This window comes from Artemia franciscana, chromosome 2 (genome assembly GCF_032884065.1).
Source record: "Artemia franciscana chromosome 2, ASM3288406v1, whole genome shotgun sequence".
NCBI lineage: Eukaryota > Metazoa > Arthropoda > Branchiopoda > Anostraca > Artemiidae > Artemia > Artemia franciscana.
In genome coordinates this window covers 22,499,444-22,526,558 of record NC_088864.1, presented here as the reverse complement: position 1 = coordinate 22,526,558, position 27,115 = coordinate 22,499,444, and the positions used below count along the sequence as shown (strand labels likewise).

General features: G+C 35.6%; 1 protein-coding gene across 1 annotated transcript; it reads right to left on the bottom strand.

The window, feature by feature from the left end:
• Positions 1 to 59: 59 nt before the first annotated feature.
• Positions 60 to 26,523, bottom strand: LOC136038878 (bis(5'-adenosyl)-triphosphatase ENPP4-like). Its single transcript, XM_065722344.1, has 7 exons — positions 26,132 to 26,523; positions 17,318 to 17,588; positions 14,242 to 14,424; positions 12,933 to 13,139; positions 8,198 to 8,455; positions 7,148 to 7,262; positions 60 to 274 (listed from the first exon to the last, which is right to left on the bottom strand). The coding sequence occupies exons 1-7, from the start codon at positions 26,483 to 26,485 to the stop codon at positions 196 to 198; spliced, it is 1,467 nt and encodes a 488-aa protein (XP_065578416.1). The 5' UTR covers positions 26,486 to 26,523; the 3' UTR covers positions 60 to 195.
• Positions 26,524 to 27,115: the final 592 nt, after the last annotated feature.

The window sequence follows — 27,115 nt, the reverse complement described above, 5'->3', positions numbered from 1 at the left end:
CTAATATCTCTTCTTATTTCTTCATTCTTTTTTTTTCAAGAAAATTAAAATCACAAAAATTCTTCTTTAAGTGTATTTATTTAGATTAAATAGTGTATAAAATAAAACAAAATATATAACTAAAATTCCGTAGCTTAATTTTAACATACGTCATGACGACTAAGAAATTACTACATGCCATTTCATTCGACTAGTTCACACTTCTTCAAACTTGTTAAAATACAGGAGACCTTCAGTTTCCCATCTTTCCTTTGTGTCATCTGGCACCTTTCTCCTAAAAAACAAATGAAATGAGACAAATCCAAGTAATTTTAAGAAAAATATGATATAAACTTTATGGTGAGTTTCTGTCCATGTAAGTGAGGATCAGCTGCTATCTGGAACTCAATGGTGTAATATAAATATCAGTTGAAAAGTAAATTTAACTTTTTGTACAGGAAACCAATTTTTTAAATTTGATATTTATTTATCAAGAGATTTACATTGAAAGGACATTTTAACTATGGTGATGGATAAATTCGACTGGATTTATATTTTGCATATTAAATATTTCAACTATGTGAGAGTGTGATTTAAGATTTTGGAGGTAATTGCAGAATTAATTATGATTCAGCCTTTGTTGGAGTAGCACTTAGGGATGCATACCGCTTGCTCTTGTGAAATAGATTTTAATTGATTCATGAAACTTTTAATGCTAGCGTTGCACTTGATCCTTATTCTTGGTGAACATTTCGTGATGGGATTATTATTATTCTGCCAGCTGCGGCAATAGTCCTGCCTTTAAATACGGTTAGGTGTGCAGGACTTAATCCTTTCGTGAAGAAGACATCGGTATCTTTTGTGGTTAAAAAAAAGTTCATATGTATATTTATTTATATAGTTTTCAGCTATGGGCCATAAGAGGAAAGCTGCTAGGCAACGACGAGAATGCACTTTATAGAGTTTTTGTTAGAAATGTTTAGACCTCAACCGGGCCATTATAAGAAGCTTCTCTGGATTCGTTTTCAATAAAGGACTTAGCTTAGAAGTTTTTTCAGGTGCTTACGATTCTTAAAGAGAATGCAGAAACTAGACACGATAATTAACAGTTTATTTTCACTGGAAAACAAAGTACAACCTGTCGAGGCTGTGCAGTTGGAGCTTAAGAAGGAAAGTATTAGGCTGGATACACGTTTAACAATAGTTCTGTTCTGCACAGGCAAGGCCGTATTCAGGAAAGGGTCTCAGGTTTGAATCCCTCCATACATTTTTATATAGCCCTTAAAAAGTATAAAAAGAATATAAACAGATATTTGATGCACTTTTTAAAGGTTTTTCTACCCCCCTCCCCCAGAAAAAACTGGATGTCTTCTTGTACTCAGAGTATTATTTAGGTTTCTGGATAATGTGGCTTGAATTTTTTCAAAATAGATACCGCTGATCTTATTAGATTGACTAAAATCATTTATGGCATTAATAGTCGTATCAAAAGAAATCCCTCAAAAAGCATCCAAAAATACTATTAGTTCTTTTTTGCACTTAAATAAAGAAAACATTTTTTCAAGGAAAGTAAAGTGACATTAAAACCTAAACTAACAGAGTTTATAAGGGGAATCTACCATCTCTTCAATCCACTGCTCTTAGTTTTAGCTTTACAAGCGCTTTACTGAAACCACTTTTGAGTGTAACAAATTTAGCTAGTCGCCAGTTGCAAGTTCTTTACTTACGAACTGCCTTTCAAAATATTTGAACTAAAACTTTTATTGTTCTATGTAAGAGAATTCCTAAGTAGTTCCTAAATAAACTTTCATTCTCGGAATAAGAAGGAAACTTTCATTCCCTCAACAATCATACTGTATACTCAGAGCCGTTCAGAAAAGGTTGAGACACCTGGGGCAATTGCCCCAGGTGCCGTGGCTAGGGGTGCTATGGCTGGGGATTTGGCCACTTTGATAAAATGTTTCATTTTGATTCGGCTCATTTTACTTACATGTGAGTTTTAAGTTTTAAGGCCCAGTTTTAACCCTTTCTTCGAAAATTATGCAAATATTTACATGCTAGTAGCCTTTGATGAGAAAAAGATTTAATAAATTTGCTAATTTGGAATAAGCATAAATGATTCTGTTGATGCATACAATCCAATCAAAACTTCACTTCAGTATTTTCGTCTAGACTGAAGAGGATCGCTTTTAATTTACAGTTTTTCGTTACGAGTTTATTTGATCCAGGATTCGCTTAATATAAGAGAGGCTAAGAACCCCCTTCCTCAATCCCCATTTTCAAGACAAAGATCAATGTTTGTACAGCGATACTCCGACCACCCCTAGAAGTTGTTCATCTTAAAATATTGCTGAAGGTAGCTTTCAAATACCCAAAACGAATTTTAGGGTCATACTTTTTGCGGTTTTCAAGGGAAGCTCTTTGATGGTCTTTCTGCAGGGGGTATGCTTCCTCTTTCCCTCGTTCAGAAGAGGATATGAATGTAATATTTCATCCATTTTAAATCTATTTTGCTACTTCAAAAGAACACTAAAACATTTAATTTCCGTTTTTCTAAGGCTTTTCCCCATATTCTAGGTCCCGATATGATCACAACTAAAAAAAAAAATGCTTTTCGAACGAAATATATCATTTTCTATTTTCGTAGATAGGGATTTGAAATGTCTGTACTAAAATTCTCTGATAGCATGAATATGCTGATGTAATTTTCATCATGATCCGTATCCTTGTTGGGGGTATTTCCACCAATTTTTGAAAATTAGGCAAATTTCTCAGGCTCTTGACTTTTAATGGGTAATCTTAAACTTCATTAGATTTACGTATTTGGAATAAATATAAAAGCCAATTCATTTGAAGTATTCATTGTTGTATAAATTAATTCTTTAGTTTCGTTACTATTGGCACAAGCTGCTCTTTACTTACAGTTTGTTACATGGGTTATTTGACGCATGTTTGAGTATCCTAATTAATACTACAGGTTGCTTTTTTTTCAGTAGAATAGAGTATCATGATCAAGCAAAGAAATCGATTAGGTGATGGCTGTGTAATGGTTACTTGGCAGCAATAGGCGACTAAGCTCAAAAGGCCATTTCACAGTGAATAGTTTAATCAAACCTATTTTCGAAAGCAAAAAGTGGGGTTTATAAAATCAAATGTCTAGTAATGCGTCAAAAATCGGCAAAAGCAGTTATTTTTAAACAGCCTTATTTTTGGATGTCTTCAATTTTGGTATTATAATAGTTTCTGTCTAGGGAAAAGGGCTAACAAAAATGTCAATTTGGCACCCGAATAATCACAAGAAAATAGAATAGAATAAAGTTGTCACGCAGCAAGAGTAACTCACAATAGTCCAATACCTCATACAATTTGTGGTTGTCGTCAATGTGAAACGAGTTTTGCAGTTTTGTGACTTGACTGACCATATCGTCAGACGAAACTAGTCTACGTAAAGACTTGTTTTCATACCTCTCATCAGTGAGGGAATATACGTGTTACTGGCTACCGGTTAAATAATACCATCTTATCTGAGTTTTTTTTCTCTCTCAGTTATCGCTAAGATATCATTAATTATCGGCAGTTTTGCGATTATGTTTTGCATTTTTTAATAAATAGTAAGTTCTTTAAATTTGAAAAAAAACTCATTTTTATCGCTGCGTCGTTAAATTTTTAGGTACTACAAAAATACAAAAAGACACTTAAGGACGAATCACGATGGCAATGCTACTGGACTCAATTGACTTCAAAAATTCCGTCTGACGCCTAATGAGAGCTGCAATGGGATCTGCAACATCGAATTGACGCGACACTGACGCATTCCTTGTCCACGGTCTTAAATTGAGCAGAAAATTTTGCACATTTATAGTAATCTGAGCGCAGCTGTATTTTGTCACTTTCGGAAAAGATGTTCCAATATGGAGACATAGCTAGAAAATTAGGTATAACCAAAGCACTGTATAGTCTGGCTCGAATCTGTCGGCTATATTTTTTTTGTCGGTGATGGAACACCATAAGCTTTTCTCCAAAATAATTTATCTGTAGGGAACGTGTAAAAACCATACTCGACCCAACAGACATTCCTAAATAAACAATAGAATTGGATAAAACAAAACCATCAACATCAAACTTGACAACGCGGTCCCATGAATTTGTTCCTTTTCAGCAAAACGCAACAACTTCACTTTTGTTAGTATTAAATGAGAGACCAATCTGTTTATACGCTGTGCTAAGTATATCGAAATTTGCTTTAATTCTAGAAAGGCAACGGCTCGTATTTAAAATATCATCTGCATAATTTAACATTGAAAGATCCATTCCCCGGAAAAGAAAACTCGTTTTTACTGGTTTCTGGCTCTCAAGGACACTATTATTATACAACAGTGGTGACGAAATAGCACCCTGTTGGATCCCTTTCCTCCCTGATACTGAGCTACGCAGAATAATTTGTCCACTTCTAGAAGGCACTTTAAGTCGGATAGAAAGTTTATTATACATATTACGAAAAGATAAAATAATTGACTGGTACACGCCACGTTTATGCGCTGCAAGTAATAGCCGACCGTGTATTCTGGAGACAAATACCCTGCGGATATCATGACTTGCTAGGAAAATACGCATCAGCTTCTATAAGCATATTAGCTAAAATATAATGAACATGCTCACAACCGATACCTTTTTTAAAACCTATGGTTATCAGGAGTACGAAATTTACTTGAAATATCATCAGTAACGAGCATTTCCATCAGTTTACAAAGAACGGGGGAAACAGTTATAGGACGGTGACAAGCAATCTGCCGGGGTTTTCCCATTTTTTAATACAGGAGTAACAATGCCGGTACAAAAAATATCAGGTACGAGACTATTATTAACAAGAGCTAAGAGCTCATATGGCACTTGTGACGAGGCAAGAAGAGCTAAGAGCCAAGAGCTCATATGGTATGAGCTCTAACAAAATTCTAAGAACCAATAGATTGATTTAAAAGGAAAATCAGAGGCTTAAAGCCGGTCGGGATTTAAAATAAGAGCTGTGAGACATGAATTCCTTCTAAATATCAAATTTCATTAAGATCCGGTCACCCGTTCTTAGTTGAAAATACCTCAATTTTTCTAATTGTTCCAAATTAACACCCCCCAGCTCCTCCAAAGAGAACAGATCCGTTCCAATTATGTCAATCACGTATCTAGAATTTGTGCTTATTCTTCCCATCAAGTTTCATCCCGATCTCTCCACTATAAGCGTTTTCCAAGATTTCTGTTTCCCTCCTCCCATCCCCGGATCCAATTCGAGTCGAAAATGGAGCATCTGAGACATAAGATCCTTCTATATATCAAGTTTCATTAAGATCCAATCACCTAATTCGTAAGAATTTAAAATAAGAGCTTTAAAGCACAAGATCCTTCTAAATATAGAATTTCGTTAAGATCTGGTTACCCGTTCGTAAGCTACAAATACCTCATTTTTCCGAATTAACCCCCCCCCCCCCAACTCCACCAAAGAGAGCGGATCCGGTCCGGTTATGTCAGTCACGTATCTTAAGACTTGCTTTTATTCTTCCCATCCAGTTTCATCCTGATCTCTCCGCTTTAAGTATTTTCTAAGATTCCCCCCCCCCCCCAATGACGCTGAATCCGGTTGAGATTTAAAATAAAAGAGCTGAGTTACGAGGTCCTTCTAAATATGAGGTCCTTCTAAATATGAGGTTTCATGAAGATCCGATCACTCCTTCGTAAGTTAAAAATACGTCATTTTTTCCAATTTTTCAGAATCATCCCCCCCCCAATAGATCGCATCTGTTCCAATTATATCAATCACGTATCTAAGACTTCTGCTTATTTTTCCCACCAAGTTTCATCCCGACCCCTCCACTCAAAGCGTTTTCCATGATTTTAGGTCCCCCCACAAACTCCCCCCAATGTCACCAGATCCGGTCGGGATTTAATATAAGAGCTTTGAGACACGATATCCTTCTAAATATCAAATTTCATTGAGATCTGATCAACCTTTCGTAAGTTAAAAATACCTCATTTTTTTATTTTTTGGAATTAGCCCCCCCCCCCCCAACTACCCCAAAGAGAGCGGATCCGTTCCTGTTATGTCAATCATGTATCTAGGACTTGTGTTTATTTTTCACACCAAGTTTCATCCCGGTCCCCCCCCCGGGTAGCAGACAACGAAAACATAAGACTGACTTTGAAAGAACTCATTTTCCTAATCCAGGCCTGGGTTGATGGGCTTTTATATCCTTATAACCAGATTTCTACAATATCCCTGGGAACTCCGTAAAATGATAGAGCATGTACTTATTCTTATGGTTAATAGAGGGCACAAGTACACCAAAGCGTGACCTACATCAGCTACAAAATTCTAAGCTTAATTGCTTTCGTCTGGTATGATTAGCGAAGTGACTACAAGAAACAAAGAATTCAGATTTCATTATGATTATTTTCATCCGGGTAAATTGATCACGATTTAATTGCAATTGAACTGACGAACACGGAATTGCTTGCAATTACGCAATTATCCGATTGTAGCCTTGATCCAGGAAGTTCAAAATATCCAATTATTAGCAAGTTTTTCTGTGTTATTCCGAGTTCCACACAACAGCTGAATATTGTACACAGGAAGACAAGATTTTGGTCCAGCAGAGCGTTTTTTTTTTATTATTTTGAATTGTATGCAGCAGCTAAGTAGGAGTCTTCGGGTGGTTGTGCAGAAGAGAATTTTTCCTTGTTATCATTTCTTACCCCCCCCCCTTTATGTCAGTTTGATAATACACTGATATTAGCCTATTTTTATCTGCTTTGATCTCTTACATTTTTTGCTCAGTACTATCCAATTTAAATCACGTGATAATCCAAGAAGTAGTTATGGCTGTTTAGTTTTATATTTTTATTCCTGAAAATGACCATGGTCTGACTTCTCACATTTAACCTACTGTTTGTTCATACGTTTTTCCCTTTTATCCACTAAAAAATTAATGTTCCTTATGTACAAGCTATTTATCAGAAAAAAAAAAACCATTAATCTCAATCCCTATATCATCTACCGATAGATCCATTGTTATGAGAGATTCGAAATTCCTGATTAAAGAGTGAAAACACGTTTAAATCAGGCAAAGATTGTTAACCAAGTTTGCATGAGACTACGTACAAAACAATTATTTAAACCAACCTGGGGGATGGAGACTTGACACGGATTGTCACTTTTGACCGTTTCACAGAACAAGATATCCAAAGAAGCAAGAAAACAGAGGCAATAAAAGCCAGGGCAACGAGAACACCAAAGCCTGAAATGAAAAAATAATCATCAAGCAACAAAAAAAAAAAACCTTGGCTAATCTTCACACAGGAATGGATAGATTCGCTTTCCAAAGATTCATCAGAATTTTCCCTTATCACCAAGACATGTTGTCAATATAAAGACATGCAACTCGGTCGTACTTGGACAGAAGGTTCCTAGAAAATTTATACCTATGAAGGATTTAGTGTCCGCTCGCTCTTCTTTTTCGGCCCTAAGGATAACTTCAATTAGTTAGCCGGATTAGACACTATAATTTGATATTTGAGCTTCAATCATAAAGATTCAAAGCATCGGTGTCAAAGAGCAATTTTTACTTTTAGTCTTCATCCTCAGAAATAAGTCTTTAAGGAGCAATATTATCAAAGAGCAGCTCCTAGACCCATAAAATACAGAAAAGAGAAAAGGAGAAAGAGAGAAGGAGAGAGAGAGAGAGAGAGAGAGAGAGAGAGAGAGAGAGATAAGTAGTCCAAGTCTACCTACTAAGCTATAATAGAACTAGCCAAAGGGCCTGCCGGACATATAAAAGAAGAAAAAAAACAATAGCACAAAGGTCTGTTGTAGAGACAAAAAAAAAAAAAAAAATTAGTTTGCTGCCTTTGCCCAAATATAAACTTTTATCCTCATAGCCCCCCCCCCTCCCAGATGAACAGATTCCTAGTTCAAAGCTCCTATTCGACCATGGTTCGGTGAGACAAAGCATATTAGACTCATCCAAGCTATGTACGAAACTCGTCACCTTTTGACACAATCTAGTCACTGTATATAGTCGCTATAATAAGGAATACTCGTTTCTCTTCAGGCGTCTAATACCCAGTGTATAACTTAACGTGATCGTTTTCAGAGATGATGGGCAGTGGTGGGCTAAGAGTTACGGAAACTTGCCAATTACATAGTTAGAGATATCAAAGAGCATAAACTTACCTATCAAAATCGAATCTTCATACCACGGGATACTGTGTGAGATTAACAAGTACTCTTCAACTCTTTCCAATTTTCCTTCATTAAAGGGAACTTCAGATATACCAAGAAGGCGGCACATCATTTCATACATGTCAACAATATGGAACGGTTTACCGATGAAGTTAGATTTGAATTGGGGTCCTTGAGCAACAAAAAACGGATGCATGCTTGAGAGGCGAGGGTCATATCCATGATTGCCATATGTAGTTTTAGGACTTTCTGCAGATAATAATAATTAGATGAAAAAAACAAAAACAAAACAGAATTACACATTTTTATAGTCAAACAAGTTCACTTTAAATTTGATATTTAACATAGATATTAAACAAGAGCTAAGAGCTCATCTGGCACTTGTGACGAGGTCGGAAGAGCCAAGAGCTCATATGGTATGAGCTCTAACAAAATTCTGAATCAATAGATTGATTTAAAAGGAAAATCAGAGGCTTAATACCGGTCAGGATTTAAAATAAGAGCTCTGAGACAAGAGGTCCTTCGAAATATCAAGATTAATTGAGATCCGATCACTCACTCGTAAGTTAAAAATACCTTATTTTTCAAGTTTTTTCTCTCCCTTCAGCCCCCCAGATCGTCGAATCGGGGAAAACGAATTTATAAAGTCAATTTTTGCAGGTCCCTGACACACCTACCAATTTTCATCGTCCTAGCACGTCCAGAAGCGCCGAAATCGCCAAAGCACTGGAGCCCCCCCCCCCCAACTCCCTAAAAGAGAGCGGCTTCAGTCCAAATACGTCAGTCACACATCTACGCAATTTACTTATTCTACCCACCAAGTTTCATCCCGATCTCTCCACTCTAAGCGTTTTCCAAGATTTCCAGTTTCCCCCTCCAGCTCCTCCCCCCATTGTCACCAGATCTTGTCGGGATTTAAAATAAGGGCTCTGAGACATGAGTTCCTTCTAAATATCAAATTTAATTAAGAATCGGTCACCCGTTCTTAAGTTAAAAATACCTCAGTTTTTCTACTTTTCCCGAACTACCCCCCCCCCCAAATCTCCCAAAGAGAGCGGATTTAGTCCGGTTATATCAATCACGTATCTAAGACTTGTGCTTATTCTTTCCACCAAGTTTCATCGCGATCTCTCCACTCTAAGCGTTTTCCAAGATTTCATGTTTCCCCCTCCAACTCCCCCAATATCACCAGATACAGTCAGAATTTAAAATCAGAGCTCTCTGACACAAGGTCCTTCTTAATATCGAATTTCATTAAAATCCGATCACCCATTTGTAAGTTAAAAAAAACTCATTTTTTTTAATTTTTGCTCTCTCAAGCCCCCCAGGTGGTCGAATAGGGGAAACGACTGTTATCAAGTCAATTTGTGCAAGTTCCTGACACGCCTACCAATTTTTGTCGCCCTAGCACTTCCAGAAGCACCAAACTCACAAAGGCGCTGGAAATCCCCCCCAACTCCCCCAAAGAGAGCGGATCCGTTCCAATTATGTAAATCACGTATCTAAAACTTGTGCTTATTCTTCCCATCATGTTTCATCCCGTTCTCTCCACTCTAAGCGTTTTCCAAAATTTCTGTTTCCCCTCCAACTCCCCCCAATGTCACCAGATCTGGTCGGGATTTAAAATAAGAGTCCAGAAGCACAAGATCCTCCTAAATATCAAATTTCATTAAGATCTGATCACTTGTTCGTAAGTTACAAATACCTCATTTCTCTTTTTTTTGAATTACCCCCCCCCCCAAAGAGAGCGAATCCAGCCCAGTTATGTCAGTCACGTATCTTGAACTTGTGCTTATTCTAACCACCAAGTTTCATCTTGATCTCTCCAGTATAAGCGTTTTCCAAGATTTCCGGTCCCCCTCAACTCCCCCATATGACACTGGGTCCGGTCGGGACTTAAAACAAGACATCTGAGTTACGAGGCCCTTCTAAATATGAAATTTCATTAAGATCCGATCACTCCTTCGTAAGTTAAAAATATCTAATCTTTTCTACTTTTTCAGAATTAGGCCTCCCCCCCCAATTATCCCAAAGAGAGCGGATCTATTCCGGTTATGTCAATCACGTGTCTAGGAATTGTTCTTATTTGTCCACCAAGTTTCATCCCGATCCCTCCACTCGAAGTATTTTCCAAGATTTTAGGTTTCCCCCTCCAGCTCCCCCCAATGCCACCAGATCCAGTCGACATTTAAAATAAGAGTTCTGAGACACGATATCCTTCTAAATGTCAAGTTTCATTAAGATCCGATCACCCAATCGTAAGTTAAAAATACCTCATTTTTCCTAATTTTTTCGTATTAATCGTCCCCTCACTCCCCCCCCCCAGATGATCGACTTTTTCTAATTCAAGCTAGCCTGGGCCCTGATGCGTCTGCCAAATTTCATCGTCCTAGCTTATCTGGAAATGCCTTACCTAGCAAAACAGGGACAGACAGACCGACAGAATTTGCGATCGTTATATGTCACTTGGTAAATACCAAGTGCCATAAAAAGCCAAAACTAGGACCGTGTTTTTCCACATATTTATAGACAGGTTAGTGAAAATCAAGTTTTTTGACTAATCAGAAAATAATAAAAAATGATTAAATATTTTTTTAAAATAAAAAATTGTTGTAATAGATCAGTTGAACTATTGAAATTAAATTGTACATAACTTTTGACCATATTTGACATTGAAGAAAGCATCCAACCTACACAACAAACTGTTAGTTTTGGAGAACGTTTCTAGGTCCTCTACTACAGCTATCACCATCACTGCTGGTACTACTACATCCATCTCGTTAGATCTATCATTTAGGATTATTTATTATAAGTTTGATAAAAGTATGATACTAAACCATCACGGCTATTGATACGGAAGAAAAGTGTCAACTTAAAGCGAATAAAATTAAATTAGAAACCAAGTGTTTCAAGTAAAAGTAAAGAGCAGTATTTAAACTTAAAGGAAGCAGGAATGATCTCGTATAAGATGTCAAGCTGAAAACGAACAGGTACTATAGTGAAGAATAACCCCCCCTCTCTTGCCTGAATCACCGAGAAAATTTTAGAAGAATTAGCTAAAAAGAGCAAAAAATAGATACTTGAGTTTTTGAAAATTTATTTTTTAGTTATCAAAACCATAGTCAGAATATTAAATTAAAAATTAGAAATATGACAATAAGAGAATTAAATGCCATAGATAATAATCCTTGAAAATTCAAAAAAAAAAAAATATTGTTACCGAATCTTGCCTTAGTTAAGATCATACGTTTTCCAATTGAAAATTACTATCGAATAACATCACAGTAGTATCCCTAAGGGACGTCAAACGAAAAGAACATCTTACCCTCTCAGTGGTCAAATTAGAGGTTATGTGTCTTCAAGGGTTCATTTATTAAACTATTTTAGTGGTAACAGCAAATACTTTGTAGATCTTGAAATAGGTCAAAGCAAAGCTCTTTTTACGCAAATATAATATAAGTACGTCATCATCACAGTATTCTTTGATATACTTTTCAACTATTTGGGGCATTTTCGCTGCTAAGCTAAGAGAATATTGGTGGGGGGGGGGGGGGGTAGACTTTGCTGTTAAAACAAATCCTAAGCTTTTATTTTAAACGTACCGAATTGACATATTTGACGTTATCTTAAACAAAACTATGATTTAGGCATACCCAGGTGGAATAAAAGATTACATAGTTTGCTGTTCATACTGGCGAAGTTTTGTGGATACCAAGAAAAAAAGGAGATTGATTGGTGGAAATTGTAAAATCACGCAGACATTTTGGAAAAGGACATCTTGAATTGCGGAATTAGATTTAGTAGAAATTGTTCTTTTTTTGAATTTATAATGATACAGATTTGAAAATTGTTGGTAGGGTAATATCATGTGCATTAAGTGAAAATGGTTTTAGTTAATTGGTGGTAGATTACGTGGTAAATTTAACAAATCTTATTTTCAAATTTCTCTGATGTTTCGTATATATTTAATAATTAACTGTCTTATGCGTAACTTCTTTTTTAAGTATCCTTTACCTAAAAATGTTTTGTGACAACTAGAGTCCACGGTTGAGTTATTCCATTTTGATTATTCAGCTAATTTTAGACCAAATTTGCAGATCGGTTCCTTATCAAACAAGAAACATCAAAATATTCTTTGGTAGCACAACTAACAATATATTTTCTTTTGATTTGAAACAATCCAGCCAAATAAAATGTCAGAGTTTTTGCTCTTTTACTCTCACTTTACTCTTCTAATTGTGAAAAATCTACGAGATTCATTTTGACTTTGAAAAACCAAGCTCAGAGCTTTTTGGATAGGGGGACTAGGACTACCACCCCGTGCCACGCAATTAGTATTCATCACATGATGAACAATTTATTAGTAGTATTCTGGCTCTCCCCCGTACTTAAAAAATTGCCATAATCCAAAAGGTTCAGCACAAAGAATTATCACGTGTTTTGACCTTGCCAGTGAAATTATCCTGAATCATTAATTATTGAGCTGAATTTTTGAATTGATCAAAGACATCGATTCATTATAAGATTAATGAAAATACACAGTGTGATTGATCAAACAGAAATTAGGACCTGGACAAGGAAGCGTTACCAAGCAGGTCTACACTTATGATTTTAGACTTCACATGACAGTCACCAAAAGCCCACGTACATCTGAGGCTGAGTCTGAAGCAAGTCAAGAATTAATGAATCGACTCATTTTATTTTAAAATGGTTAAAACCCTCTTACTAGTTCTATTATAAGCCGATTCCATCCAATCCATTGTTTTGTCAAAATCATCAAATACATAACCTTCATCAGCGACAAGGACGATAGGTAGTGTTCTGTCCGGGTTTGAATACCCCCACTCCTTTGGTAATTCAGTGTTCAGATAAACAGTGAAATTCTGACTTGCGGATGCCTTTTTAAACCTGTTATACACATATTCTTCCAATCCTGCGAAAGAGAAATACATTCTAAATGTTTCAAAGTCGTTGTTCTACAATCTAATTTGTTTATAAGAAAAAAAAAGACAGATGATGCAGCATCATGCAAACTAAAAACAACTTGTTTAGCCCCATTTTTGCCAGCTAATTTCTTCTCTTTTTAAGTTCCATGCCTTTCTGATCGTTAAAAAAAAGTCTTTCTAGAAAAGATTTATTAAAAAGCTTTCCAAAAACAAAATTTAATGTATTCCTTTGTTTAAGTTAAGTATTTCTCATTATGTATTGAAGATAGAGGATCGTAAGAGCCGAAAAACGAAGCCACATACTTTTAAGATTAACAAATTGAAATAAAATTTGGAGAAAGCAAAAATTTAATCAGTGCCGTTGGAAAATAAAGCAAGTTACACCCAAAGGCATTGCATCTTCGATAAAGGTTGAAGCTCTACAATAGAAATACGCTTGGATATTTTTCTCTATAAAGGAGAGAGAGGTTATCAGAAAGGAGAAAGGAGAGAAAGAAGAACTTATCAGCCCAGAATCTGGGAAGACTAATTTTAGATTCCTCTATCAGGAGAAATAATTTAAGCTTTATTTTGGATGGACAGCTTTATAGGGAAATTCTACCCTCTCGGCCAGAGCCATGCTTCCATTTATATTTTGCAGCTTTCTGGACGGAGTTAGAAAAGCAATATTTTCACATGACCAAACCAGTATCATAAGAAGATCCCTGATATCTGACGCTTAAAAATGTTCTTAGTCGACAAGATTTGAGTTTTTACGAAATTTTTCTGAATGTGATACTGCCATTTATAGGTAAATGCATGAATTTTAACTAAACTAAGCTACTACTGCAGCACTAGGATAAATTCTAACAAAGGTGTAGAGAGCTAGACAAAAAGTTATAAAACTAGGTCAGTTCATTTGAGGGCTTCTTTGCCACCGCTGAATTAATTCCCTGTATCTTCGAATATAATTAGTATTTTTGACAAGGGTCTTTCTACCAGTTATACCCAATCTATTAAAAAAAAAGTCTAATTCTAGTTCTAGTAAGAGAAAAATAATTTTAGAAAGCACTAAATTAAAAACGATATGCGATATTCATGTAGGCTTACCTTCTTTTGGAAGTACATGCATTACAGGAGTGTCGCCATGGAAAGTGCAGGAATCTGTACTAACTATTGCTGATATGTTGATCATTTTTTCTGAATTCACTGATGTAAAACCATGATCACTGGTAATAATAACATTGAAGTCATCGATTAAATTCATTTCGGTAAGTCTTTGTAAAATATAACCTAAAAGAAGAATATATGAATGAATATTATTTGATAGATTTGATTTTTTTTTGTGTGTCAAATCTACTCTTTTGTGTGTGTGTGTTTTTTTTTTTCAATTTTAGGACAGTCTTACTGGCCAACCAAAGAGTAAGAGTAGCTTACATGAGTGGAAACTTGCTTTAATGTCAAGAAAAAAAAACAAACAAACGTACGAAGCTTGAAATATGCCAAGAAACGCCAAACGCTAGAAGTTGTGGGTAGCCTTTTTCAGACGCCAGCGCAAGTTTCTCCTCTTATAAGTTGCCAATGTTCTTTGATATGGATACGATGAGCTCAGATAAATATTAACTGATCACATGGCGTACAATCCCGCTGGGCTTGGATATGGCATAAAATATCAAGCTTTGCTCTGAAGTAGCTTAAAACCTTTAGACATATTGGTAAATCTGATCAATGTGTTTCACAGGAATCGTCCAAGTTCCATGGTAATATACTCGTGTATAATACTAATGCTCAGACTGGTAAATATCTAGCCCTAAGGAAAGGCGGACTAAGTCCCAAAAAGGAGCTAAAAATGATGTTACAAATATCTGTTCTAAAGCGAAAACCTTAATTTTTGGAAAAGTGTACGAGTAATTTCTCACTGGATGGCTAAACGCTGGGATTCTCGCACTGATGGACGATTCTTGACATAGAAACCTCCCCATTACCTCTAAAATCAATGTACCTGGTGGGTTTTTTTTTTATGAGATTCTCAAAAGTATCAGCTTTACAGGGAATATGCTTTAATCATATAGTAGTTGAATTGCATAAGGTATTCGACCTGATTAGATACCGTTTCCTTCTAAAAAAAAAGAAAAAAGTGCTTGATGAACTTGGTATCAAAGATTTGTGTGTTTTTATGTGTGCATGTGTATGTGTTAGATATTATTTTTTCTGAATTTCAAAATTCACAAGATAGCCTATAGCAATTTCCTTTAAAATAAGCAATTAAACAGCTCTCTATAATGTTCCAGTGCCTGGTAACACTTAAGGAAAAACAGAAAAAAGAGACTTCCCATGCAGAAAAGATTACCGTTATCAGTCTTTAAATAATTATAAAAGAAAAGAGAATGGGATTTTTCTTACTAACCACTCTCCATTTGGAAGAATAATCTTGGACCAAGCCCATAATATGGCTTCTGTGGGGATGACAGTCCGTCCCAATTGAAGAATTATTTTCATAAGCTTGCCTGCACATAAGGACGGTGGGCATATATATTTTATAGAAAGAACTTCCCTTGAAAAATGTGAAAATTATAACCCTAAAAATAATTTTGACATTTCCGAGAACAAACCTTAAAGAAATATTTTGGCAAGTATACTTTTTCAGGAACTATTATCAGTCTCAAAGCACCGTTATGCAAAAACTAAACGTAAACGTAACAGTAGGACTTCGAACAGGGGGGGGGGGGGGCCTTACAATTGTGAGGCCATTGAATCAAACACAACACTTGTCAATAAAACTAGAATTCTAAAAAAAGTTCTGAATATATGTATAGTCTATTAAAAAGAATATGGTTTGGATTCACTTTGATTTTGATTTTTTTCAGAGAAAAGAATCTGATTTTTGTACTGGTTTTAAATATGCGACATTCATTATTGGATCTTGAAATACTCTCATAATTTGATTTTAGGCCAAGACTTTCAAACTTACTATGAGAAGGTAAAGGTAAAGGATACGGCATTAGACTTTACAGTCCGTACCGGCGGTGCTGATCTCCGTTTCTTGGCCCTTCAGCCAGGAAGTACAATGGGGGGTTGGGGGCCAGCCATCCTGTGCTTTCACACACCCTTCCTGTTTACCTTCCCCAGAGTTCTCCAGGTACCCATTTAGAGCTGGGTCGACTCTGGCTAAGCTTACAGAGTCATGCCACTGACCCCCGTCCCAAACTGAAGAATTGGGTACACTGGGATTCGAACCCGCGTCCTCTCAGACAAGGGATCCCGAATCCGGCGCACCAACCCACTCGGCCAGGACGGCTTACTATGAGAAGTGAGCTTGATAAAAATGAGAGCAGGGTTAAATCCCTAGTTTGCGTTCGTTTGGAGGAATATTTTTCAACAAAGGGTGAAATATGGGTATGAGGGGGGACTACTTCAGTTTACTGTAAAAAAAAATAGTTCTTTACAGAATATCTTAGCTTTGGTAAACTTAAGCATTCTGATAAAGTGAGTCGTTCTTTTGTTGAAGCATTGCTACATGAAAGTTAAACTTAATTATGGAGAATAGAGCAGCTAAGGGGGCAGCAGCCTCTCATAAAAATAGAATAGCTCTGATTATGATATTAACACAAATCGAATATTTACATATATAAAAGTTGTTTTCAGATAAAAGGAAAGGGTAACATTAAGTCTCAAAGAAACCAAAATTAACCAGTGCATGTGGCGGCTTTTGTCTCCACAACTTCTTAGTCTTTAAACCTGAGCTTCATTTTTTTTTATTTAAATACTTTAGAACGAATCCCTCAAATTGAAGAGCACTTTAACGAAAAGTTTTCTTTTACCCAAGACGTTCAAGAATGGAAGAGCTTAATCATTCACATTTAGGATACAATAATATTTTCACATCAGTTGTTTTGAAAGATAATTGGTACTTAAATTCGTTTCTCTTACTAACAGGCTAGTTTTATTCTATTCCAATTTTGCTTTGAGAAAAGAACAGGGCAAACTGTAGCATAAAGAGCAGGTGTTGAAAGGGCAACTTGCCTCCTCATATAAAAGAGTTTTTCTTTGCTCTGAATTTTAACATCCGTCTTTAATTTCATTTGAAAACAAAGTTGATTTTATTCAATACTACGCAAAGAAAAAACTGCATAAATTAAAAAAAATTCAGCTCATTTAAAAAAATGATATGTAACTTTAACTGTACCAGTAGTATTGTCAACTGTGTGCAGCATGTCTACAACTTCCTTAGAATCAGGCCCATAAAGATGTGCTGTCATGTCAGGCTCTTCAAAATACAGACTAACAAATGCTGCTGGCTTTTCCTCATTCACTATCCATTTCAAAGCAGTGTCAATTCTATCTTTCCATGGGATTGACAAATTAAAAGGGATGTCATATGTTGGCCTATCTACAAAAGTTGACCCTGGCCACATTGAACTCCCACTGTACTTGCCAGGAATAGCTTCATTTGCACTCTGCAAATTTCATAATTTAAATCTGAGTTCTGAGTTCTTTATTAAACAATAAAATTCATAAACAAAAAATTACTTAAGACAATCTCCCCCATAAGGCTCCATGGCCGGGAAAGAACAGGGGAGAAAAAATACCAACACAAAAAAAAATATAAACAAAATCCTTAGTTAAAAAAAAATAGGCTGAATAAATCCAACATATCACTTCAAAAGCTTTTATTTCATTTTCTAAGGGCATAATACTAAACATACCAAAAAATATATATAGTGCGGCAAGCCATTAGAGAATTACCCAAATCCTGGACACTATACAATATCCTAATTAGAAAAGGATCTTTTTTTACAGGTCTCTATATATCAAATTACTTTAACAACTTGTGTCTTGCTCATCATATCTGAATCCACCTGATTCTTGCAACGGCTTGCCCTAAATTATCCTTTAAATTTAGCCTAACTGCAATTTAAATCTTATTTGTCTTAAAAAAAGAGCCAAGAGCTCAGATGGCACTTTTGCCGAGGTTGGAAGAGCCAAGAGCTCATATGGCACTTGTGACGAGGTCGAAACCTAAAATTAGACTCGGTACTAGAGTTATCAATTTTGCTGTTCTTTGTTTATTGACAATTATTACAAAGATAAACTTGCAAATATAGTGTTCCTGCAGTCTCTTCTTGTTCGATATTATAACGTTTGTCCCACCAAGTTTCAAACTGGTCTCTCCACTCTAAGCATTTTCCAAGATTTCCAGTTTCCCACTCCAACTCCCCCCAATGTCACCGAATCCGGTCGGGATTTAAAAGAAGAGCTCTGAGACACGAGGTCTTTCTAAATATCCAATTTCATTAAGATCCGATAACTCATTTTTAAGTTAAAAATGCCTCATTTTTTCTAATTTTTCCGAGTTAACCTTCCTTCCACTCCTCCCCAGATGGTCGAATCGAGGAAGCGACTATTTATAATTTAATCTAGTTCGGTCCCTGATACATCTGCCAACTTTCAACGATCGCTATATTGATCACGTATCTAGTTTCGGATCTTCTTCATGTAAAAATTTGGGTGGTCCGGGATTCAAACATGAGACCTCTCGCATCCTAAGCGAGAATCATATTCCTAGACCAGCAGGCCACACTGAAGAAGAAAATTATTTGTTTTATAGGTAAATAAAATTCTTCTCAACTATCTCGTTCACTCACTCCCCCCCCCCAGATGGTCGAATCGGGGAAGAGACTATTTCTGATTTAATTTGGTCTGGTCCCTGATACGCCTGCCAACTTTCATCGTCCTAGCTTATCTGGAAATGCTCGAACTAGCAAAACTGGGACCGACAGACAGACAGACCAATGGACAGAAATTGCGATTGCTATATGTCAGTTGGTGAATACCAAGTGCCATCAAAACAAAAATTTATGCCAGCTTTAATTGCAACTGTTTGAAACTGCTTACAAGATCAAAAATATTTCAATATCAAGCCGCAAAGGGACTAATTCAAATTTTGGGGTCAATAATAGAGAGCAGTAGAAACAAAAAAGCACAAAAAGCAAACAGAAACTGAAAGACATGCAAAAGAATGCCAAATATTTAAAAAATTAGAACGAAAATTATTTAAAATGAGATTAGTCATAGCATATTAAAAAGACAAAAAAGGTAAAGCTTAAACGAAATATGGGCAGCACCTGTGCCAATTGATAAAGGGAGGGAAAATAGCATAATGCTTTGTTTTTTTTTTCTGTAATGCTGGGCACAAAGATTTTTCATATCTGGAGGTAATACAACGAATGAGAGACAAGGCAGAGAGACCATGAGACTTGACCATAATTTAAATTTATTTGCAAGGCTTTTTTTTAGATACATTCAACTAATATCTGAATTTTCCAGGAAATGCCAGGATGCCAAACTGGACAAGCATGTCCAAGATGAGAGTAGACAAATCCTTATTGAATTGGAAAGGTGATTCCAAATTTATTTAGAAGCTCAGGAAAGGAGAAAGATATATTAGGTTAGCGAATGATGCTTTTAACATGGATACACAACTTAAAATTAGAAGAAATTCTAACATCAACTAATTTAAAAAAAGACAAAAATATTTCAGGATTGACAGGATTGACAAAATGGAGCAGAGATTTAAGAAAATAAATTGGCATTATCATGAATTTACAGGGTTTCCTCTCATGTTCAAGTTCTAGGCATCTTGGGCAATGTCATTGTGGATGCTCATATGAGCTCTCATTCAATTTCTATAGCAATTTTCAACAACTGCAAGGTTATTGACAAAATCCCATTTGTCAATAAAAATTTCAAAGCCAGACATGTCCATCCCATCTTTAAAACAAGCTATTTTTAAACAGAATTCAACAAGAGATTAAAAAAAATAATAATAAATAATTCTTCATCCAGCAACTTGACTTGCTTGGCTAAATCTCATGTAGTACTGAGAGATGCACAGTTTTGTATATAAAATATGGTGTTTCTGAGGTAGGATTAGATATACTGAAAATGGCTATAACGAGCCCAGATTGGCCAAATTCGCATTTAAGAGCCCATAAACACAGACCAAAAAAAAACAGATATAATAGAGCTGACCAGGAAAAATATATCAAAATTTCGAAAAGATTGTCGCCTTAGTACCTTAGAACATTTTAGTAAAAATTAGCATCTCCAATGAATTGTTGGCCAGAATAAAGGCAGTTCAAAAAAGGTGCCTAAGAATCATCTTCAATGAGGGTAGTCCTGTGGTGGCGCAGTGGATTCGACCTTAGCTTGGTAATACGGGACCCAGAGATCGACTCACGCTGCAGGAATGCACTGCAGGGCCGACGCAGGGCCTTAGTCCCTGTCAAGGACCTTAGTAGTCAAGAAGCGTCGTTAATTCTTAAATAAATAAATAAATTCAATGAGGGTAAAGTGCCTTACATTTCTCTCTTTGGAGAGCAAATATAGTCACCCTTAAGGAAAGGAGAGCACAAACTTTCTTGCGTTTTGCCTACAATGCCTGCATAACCCTTGTACTACTTCTCTTTTCCTAGTGAATCTTCCCCCCCCCCCCCGAACTTTGGAATAGCCTACTTAGTTATTTGTGAAACTCAGAATACAAACAATTTGAATATGAAAACATAAAGAAAGAAAACAATTGAAAAACATAGATAAAATTCAAAGGGATAATCTGTATTTTCTGTATTTCATGAAGCAAGAAATTTCTATTAGTGTTTTCTTCAGTATAACCTATTTTATGTATAATTATTTTGTATAACCTAGGGCTTTATCTGGTCCCATTTAAGAAAGGGGGGGGGGGCAACTCTCATGGAAAAAATCCTTATTTCTAGAAAGAGTGCATTCTTTTGTTATTACACGTTTCCTTCAGACTGGAAATGAACATGCATTATTGTTAACAAAATTAATGCCAAACAATACTAATAATAAAAAAATGAAATGCAAGTTTTAGGAGTACGGACTTCTGGTAAGCTATTGACATTTACTTATTATTTATTTGTTTAAGAAATAACGACGCATCTTGACTACTATGGTCCCTGCGTCGGCCCTGCAGTGCATTCCTGCAGCGTGATTCGGTATCTGGGTCCCGTATTACCAAGCTAAGGTCAAATCCACTGTGCCACCACAGAATTATTGACATTTACTTTTAGGTAAACATTCACTTGTTTAAATTAATACATCAAACAAGTGTTGAATGACTAATCAAATGGTTTTACTCTTTTGTTTATTAAAGTCTTTGTTTTTGAAAAGTAGCAGGTAAAAATGGATATTAGCAGCTTCACAGAAGGAAACATGCTAATCTATATATATAAAAATAAGTTGTCTGTCTGTCTGTGGATCAGGTGACGTCATGTTTCTGTGTTGACTGACGTCATGAAATTAGTTGTCGTCATTTTTGCTTTGACGGTGACGTCATTAATGGTATTTAAGACATGCGTTCACGGAAAAATGTTTAATTGTAAAATGACTGAAGGTTCGGCGATATGTACTTCATAGTGACGCTGAAAAATAAAGAAGAAAAAAAACTGAAAAAATGTAAAAAACTAAAAAAAACTAAAAAGAAAAAACACTCAAAGATAAATTACAGACCGGGACACAAATGACGACCGACACAGAGGGAATATAAATGACGACCAGGAACCTCAAAGAAAAATTACAGACTGGGACACCCGGACACAAATCACGACCGGGAATATAAATGACGACCGGGACGCAGGGACACAACTACAACGGGGACGCCGGGGGCACAGGTGGGATATATATTTGACGACTGAGACACAGGGATTGTTTGAATAGAAATTACAGACCGGGACACCGGGACACAAATGACGACCGGGACACAGGGAATATAAATGACGACCAGGACACTCAAAGAGGAAATACAAACTGGGACACCAGGACACAAATGACGACCGGGACACAGGGAATATAAATGCTATTTATATGCACAGAACAATGGGACAGCGAAGAATGTTGTATATTCGCATGTTTTACGTAGTTAAAAATATATATTTATATCTATCTCTATTCACAGGTGGGACACAGGGACACTGCTACAATGGCGCGTAACTAATATGGCGCGTAACGACTTACGCGCGCGGGGGGGCTTGGGGGGGCGCGAAGCGCCCCACCAACTAGGTGTTGGGGTGGCGCGAAGCGCCACCCCAACAACTAATCTATATATATAAAAATAAGTTGTTTGTGTGTTGTGTGTTGACTGACGTCATGCATGTTTGTCGACTAACGTCATTATAAGGATTGAGCATTATGCTGTCATGAAGTTGTTTGCCATCTCACGTCATGTTTGTCGACTGACAAAATTACAAACCGGGATACTGGGACACAAATGACGACCAGGACACAGGGAATATAAATGACGACCGGGACACTCAAAGAGAAATTACAGACTGGGACACCGGGACACAAATAACGACTGGGACACAGAGAATATAAATGACGACCAGGACACAGGGACACAACTACAACAGGGACACTGGGGGGCACAGAGGGGATATATAAATGACGACCGGGACACAGGGAATGTTCGATTAGCAATCACCATCAACAAAGCTCAAGGGCAATCATTAGAATAATGAGGTATAGATCTGAATTCGGATTGTTTTTCCCATGGACAACCGGGACACCGGGAATATAAATGGCGACCGGGACACTCAAAGAGAAATTACAGACTGGGACACCAGGACACAAATGACAACCGGGACACAGGGAATATAAATGACGACCGAGACACAGGGACACAACTACAACGGGGATGCCAGGGGGCACAGGGGGATATATAAATGACGATGGGGACATAGAGAATGTTCAGTTAGCAATCACCATCAACAAAGCTCAAGGGCATTAGAATAATGAGGTATAGATCTGAATACAGATTGTTTTTTCCATGGACAATTATATGCTGCATGTTCAAGAGTTGGTAAACCTGACAATCTATTTATATGCACAGACAATGGGTGATTTGGCGAGTTTGGTGCTTCTGGACGTGCTAGGACGATGAAAATTGGTAGGCGTGTCAGGGAGGTGCACAATTTGACTTGATAAAGTCGTTTTTCCAGATTCGACCATCTGGGGGGGCTAAAGGAAGAGGAAAAATTAGAAAAAATGAGGCATTTATAACTTACGAGTGGGTGATCAGATCTTAATGAATTTTGTTATTTAGAAGGACATCGTGACTAAGTGCTCTTATTTTAGATCCTGACTGGTATTAAGCCTCTTATTTTCCTTTTTAAATCAATCTATTGATTATATATATATATATATATATATATATATATATATATATATATATATATATATATATATATATATATATATATATAATATATATATATAATATATATATATATATATATATATATATATATATATATATATATATATATATATATATATATATATATATATATATATATATTTATATATATATATATATTTATATATATATATATATATTTATATATATATATATATATTTATTTATATATATATATATATTCACAAATGGGACACAGGGACACAACTACAATGGCGCGTAACTAATATGGCGCGTAACGACTTAAGCGCGCGGGGGGACTTTGGGGGGCGCGAAGCGCCCCCACCAATTAGGTGTTGGGGTGGCGCAAAGCGCCACCCCAACAGCTAGTATAATATACGTAGTGTATTAGATTCCTTATTTTATGATCTTTCAAAGTATCACATTACTTGATCTTTCAAAGTATCAAAGTATCACATTTGTAGTGATATATTCTAATAGACCCTTTATGGTCACAGAAACAGTCTTAGGACATAACTAAACAATGAAAAAATGAAACCACTAAAAAAAACCTAAAACAATAAAATTCTTACCTAATATGCAGCACCTTTCTATTGATTAGATTATCATATTTCATTCCATTATCATTTACATTAATAAATAGTATTTTTATCTAATTCAATTCTATTGCAATGACACAGACCTTATATTTTTTACAGGTTTAGAATACAACTACCTGTTAACAAAAATAAACAATACATCAAAAGATGAAAAAAAAACAACACAAAAATAAGTAAATATATGCATAAGAATCCATAACTGAGGACAAGATGAGCCTGCTACTAAATGCCTTTTTTTATGCTCTATCTAAATAAAATACCTATTTTTATACACATAACTCTTTATTTTTGGCCCAGGAATTGGGTTATGGAAAGTGGTTAAAAACATGCCAACAATCATAAATCAATTTTTTCCAGGTCATATAAGCCTTTTCCTTAGGTACTGATTAAAAGTAGTGAAATTTAATGTACTTAACAATTAGCAATCCTTAGAAAATTTTGTAAACAACACCAGCTTGCCATCACAAGAAATAAAAGAGAGGACAAGCAAGAATGGGGTTTCATATGGTCAACAAAATACTAGATCCAAAAAATCGATATTTTTAGAAGACAACAGATTCCCTTCTTCAGATATTTTGTAGAAATTCTAAGAAAATCAAGTTCAAATTTTATGAGCAAAAATGCAAACAATTTAAACCAGAAAAAAAATATAATAAAAAGACAAAAATGTCCTTTTCTCAGTCATGATTAACAGCATGGCTAAGGAGTTTGTAGACAGGAGGAAATATGTTGATGACTACAAAATTGTTGAAATTCCCTATAGAAATTTATTGAGTGACCCTTTGAGCACCCTCAAGGACATTGCACAAGATAGCTCATGCTTGGACATGAGGGTAAACCCTTCTAAATCAATGATAGTACCAATTTCTTTCCTTAGTTCTTACCCCATTTGTATATATAACTGGTTGTACAGGCTGTACCATCAGATATGGTAAAACAATTGTACTCTATATTCAAAAAAAAAAAAAGCATCCAATCCAGTTAGTTTTCCTTTTTTACTGTTTGGTACAGATGCTGCCAATGTTTTTTATTTATTAGCTAGTTTTCTCTCTTCTTTTTTTTATATCTCTTTTAATATATTTTCATATTCATGCATTTTTTTTATATTTATGTTTATCTATTTTTGTTTTATTGAATTTTACCTGTTTTTATCTTTTTCAACATATTATGACTCATCTCAGTTTAAATATTGATTAATGTATAGATTTTCATTTGATAATTTAAATTTTGGCATTTTTGCCAATCTTTTCATTTTAGTTGAATTTTTTGTTTGTTCAGTTGTTATTGTTTGACACTAAAATATCATTGTTTTTAGTATTACTTGGGGCTTGTGATAGCAATTTTTGTACAAACATCTGATTTTAACTCATCTTTGTGAGTGGTTTTTTTGACCTGCCAAAACCATTAAACCTTTATCTGGCAATTAAAGAATTCCAAATCTTTTGGGTATAAATTATATGTAATTTTACAAGGTTTCAAATACCTTACATTTGCTAACTTTAGAAAAAAAAACAAATGTACAAGGTTTAAAATTCTACTCAAATAACATGAATTGCATTTTCAAAACAAAAACCAGAGAAACAGGCAATGAAAACTGTACAGGCTAATTTCTGAGACTAAGAAATCAGAAGAGGGTTAACACAGAAGCTCAAAAACACCTTCACGAGGTTTTTTTTTTTGTTGTGGATACATGACAGGAAGTTCCATTTTTCTAACATAACCCCTTTCCAAGATAGCAAAGAGTAGCATGTCTAGAACTTTACTCTATATATAGATAAATAATTATAGTCTACTATTTCGGGCTATATCTTAGACCATTAGATTGGAGGGGGCAGTGCTCTGTCACAAATCTGACAACTAGAAATAGCATAAAAAGGGATAGGCCTTTATTGGTACTACTTTCATTAGCATATTCACTTTTCTAGAGCAGCAAATACTTCCTGTTACCAAAAAAGTTTGCACCAAGATTAGGCTTATACAAATTGTCATAGTAGCAGACATTATATTTGGAAAGAATGTTAGACAGGGATACAAATGGTAGGCTACTACTTGTTGCATAGCCTACTATTGTATTTAGAAAACAAAATTATTCAACCAAGACTACTAGGAATGGCTTCCCCTAAGTGTAAAGTACCTTTTGTAAAATGAATTCTCTTATTTTACCTACCCAAATTGGTGTTATAGTTCCAATTCCCCATTGCCAAAATAAAGCATCCTTTGCACTGAGGTCCCTTTTCAAAGTTTTATCATAGAAAACATTGTTCATAATTCCATGAGTTTCAGCAGAAACCCCTGTTACAGACGTGAAATGATTCACCAGAGTCTTTGTTGTAAAGGTGCTAACAATGTAAGGTGCTTTAACTCCATTGTCAGCAATGCCTTCAATATTAGGCAGCTTGGTCTTCTGAAGATAATCGTGTCGAAAACCATCAAAAGATATTAAAATCAACTGATTTGTGGCACTAACCACATGAAAAATTGAAAGAACATAACAAACAAAGTATGCTTCAGTATTTTTCATGTGCTAGCCACAATTTGAAATCTTCGCTCAAACACTAACAATTGTCATACAGTTGATGGGAACGAACTGTAGTAAGGAGCGGCCCAGCACAAAAGTAACCGAAACTCTCTAAAAAATAATAATTTTGATACCAATAGTTTACATCAAAAGTATCACATTTTAATGCTGATTTTGAATATATAGGTTTCATCAAGTCTAACTTTACCCACCAAAAGTTACGAGCCTGAGAACATTTTCCTTATTTTAGAAAATAGGAGGAAACACTCTTTAAAAGTGATAGAATCTTAACAAAAAACACACCATTAGATTCAACGTATCAGAAAACCTGGATATGCAATATCAAAAAATGTGAAAAGGCCTCACAAAGAAAATTCAGCCTGTTCAGATTATAAAACCTTGGAAATTGATATAATAATGACGCTTTTTTGTCTTTGCAACAAGTTCTCTTTGTATTTTAAGTTCCGAGAATAAATTTTCCTTCCGATCATGGGTCTACCGATGGGCACTGTTTAGTCTCCTTATGGGGTAAATTTGATATGGATTTCATAAAACGATCTGGTTTAATTAGTTTTCCCTTGAAACACTGTCTCTGGTTTCATTTAGTTGATGACATTCTGTCTGTTTGGGAAC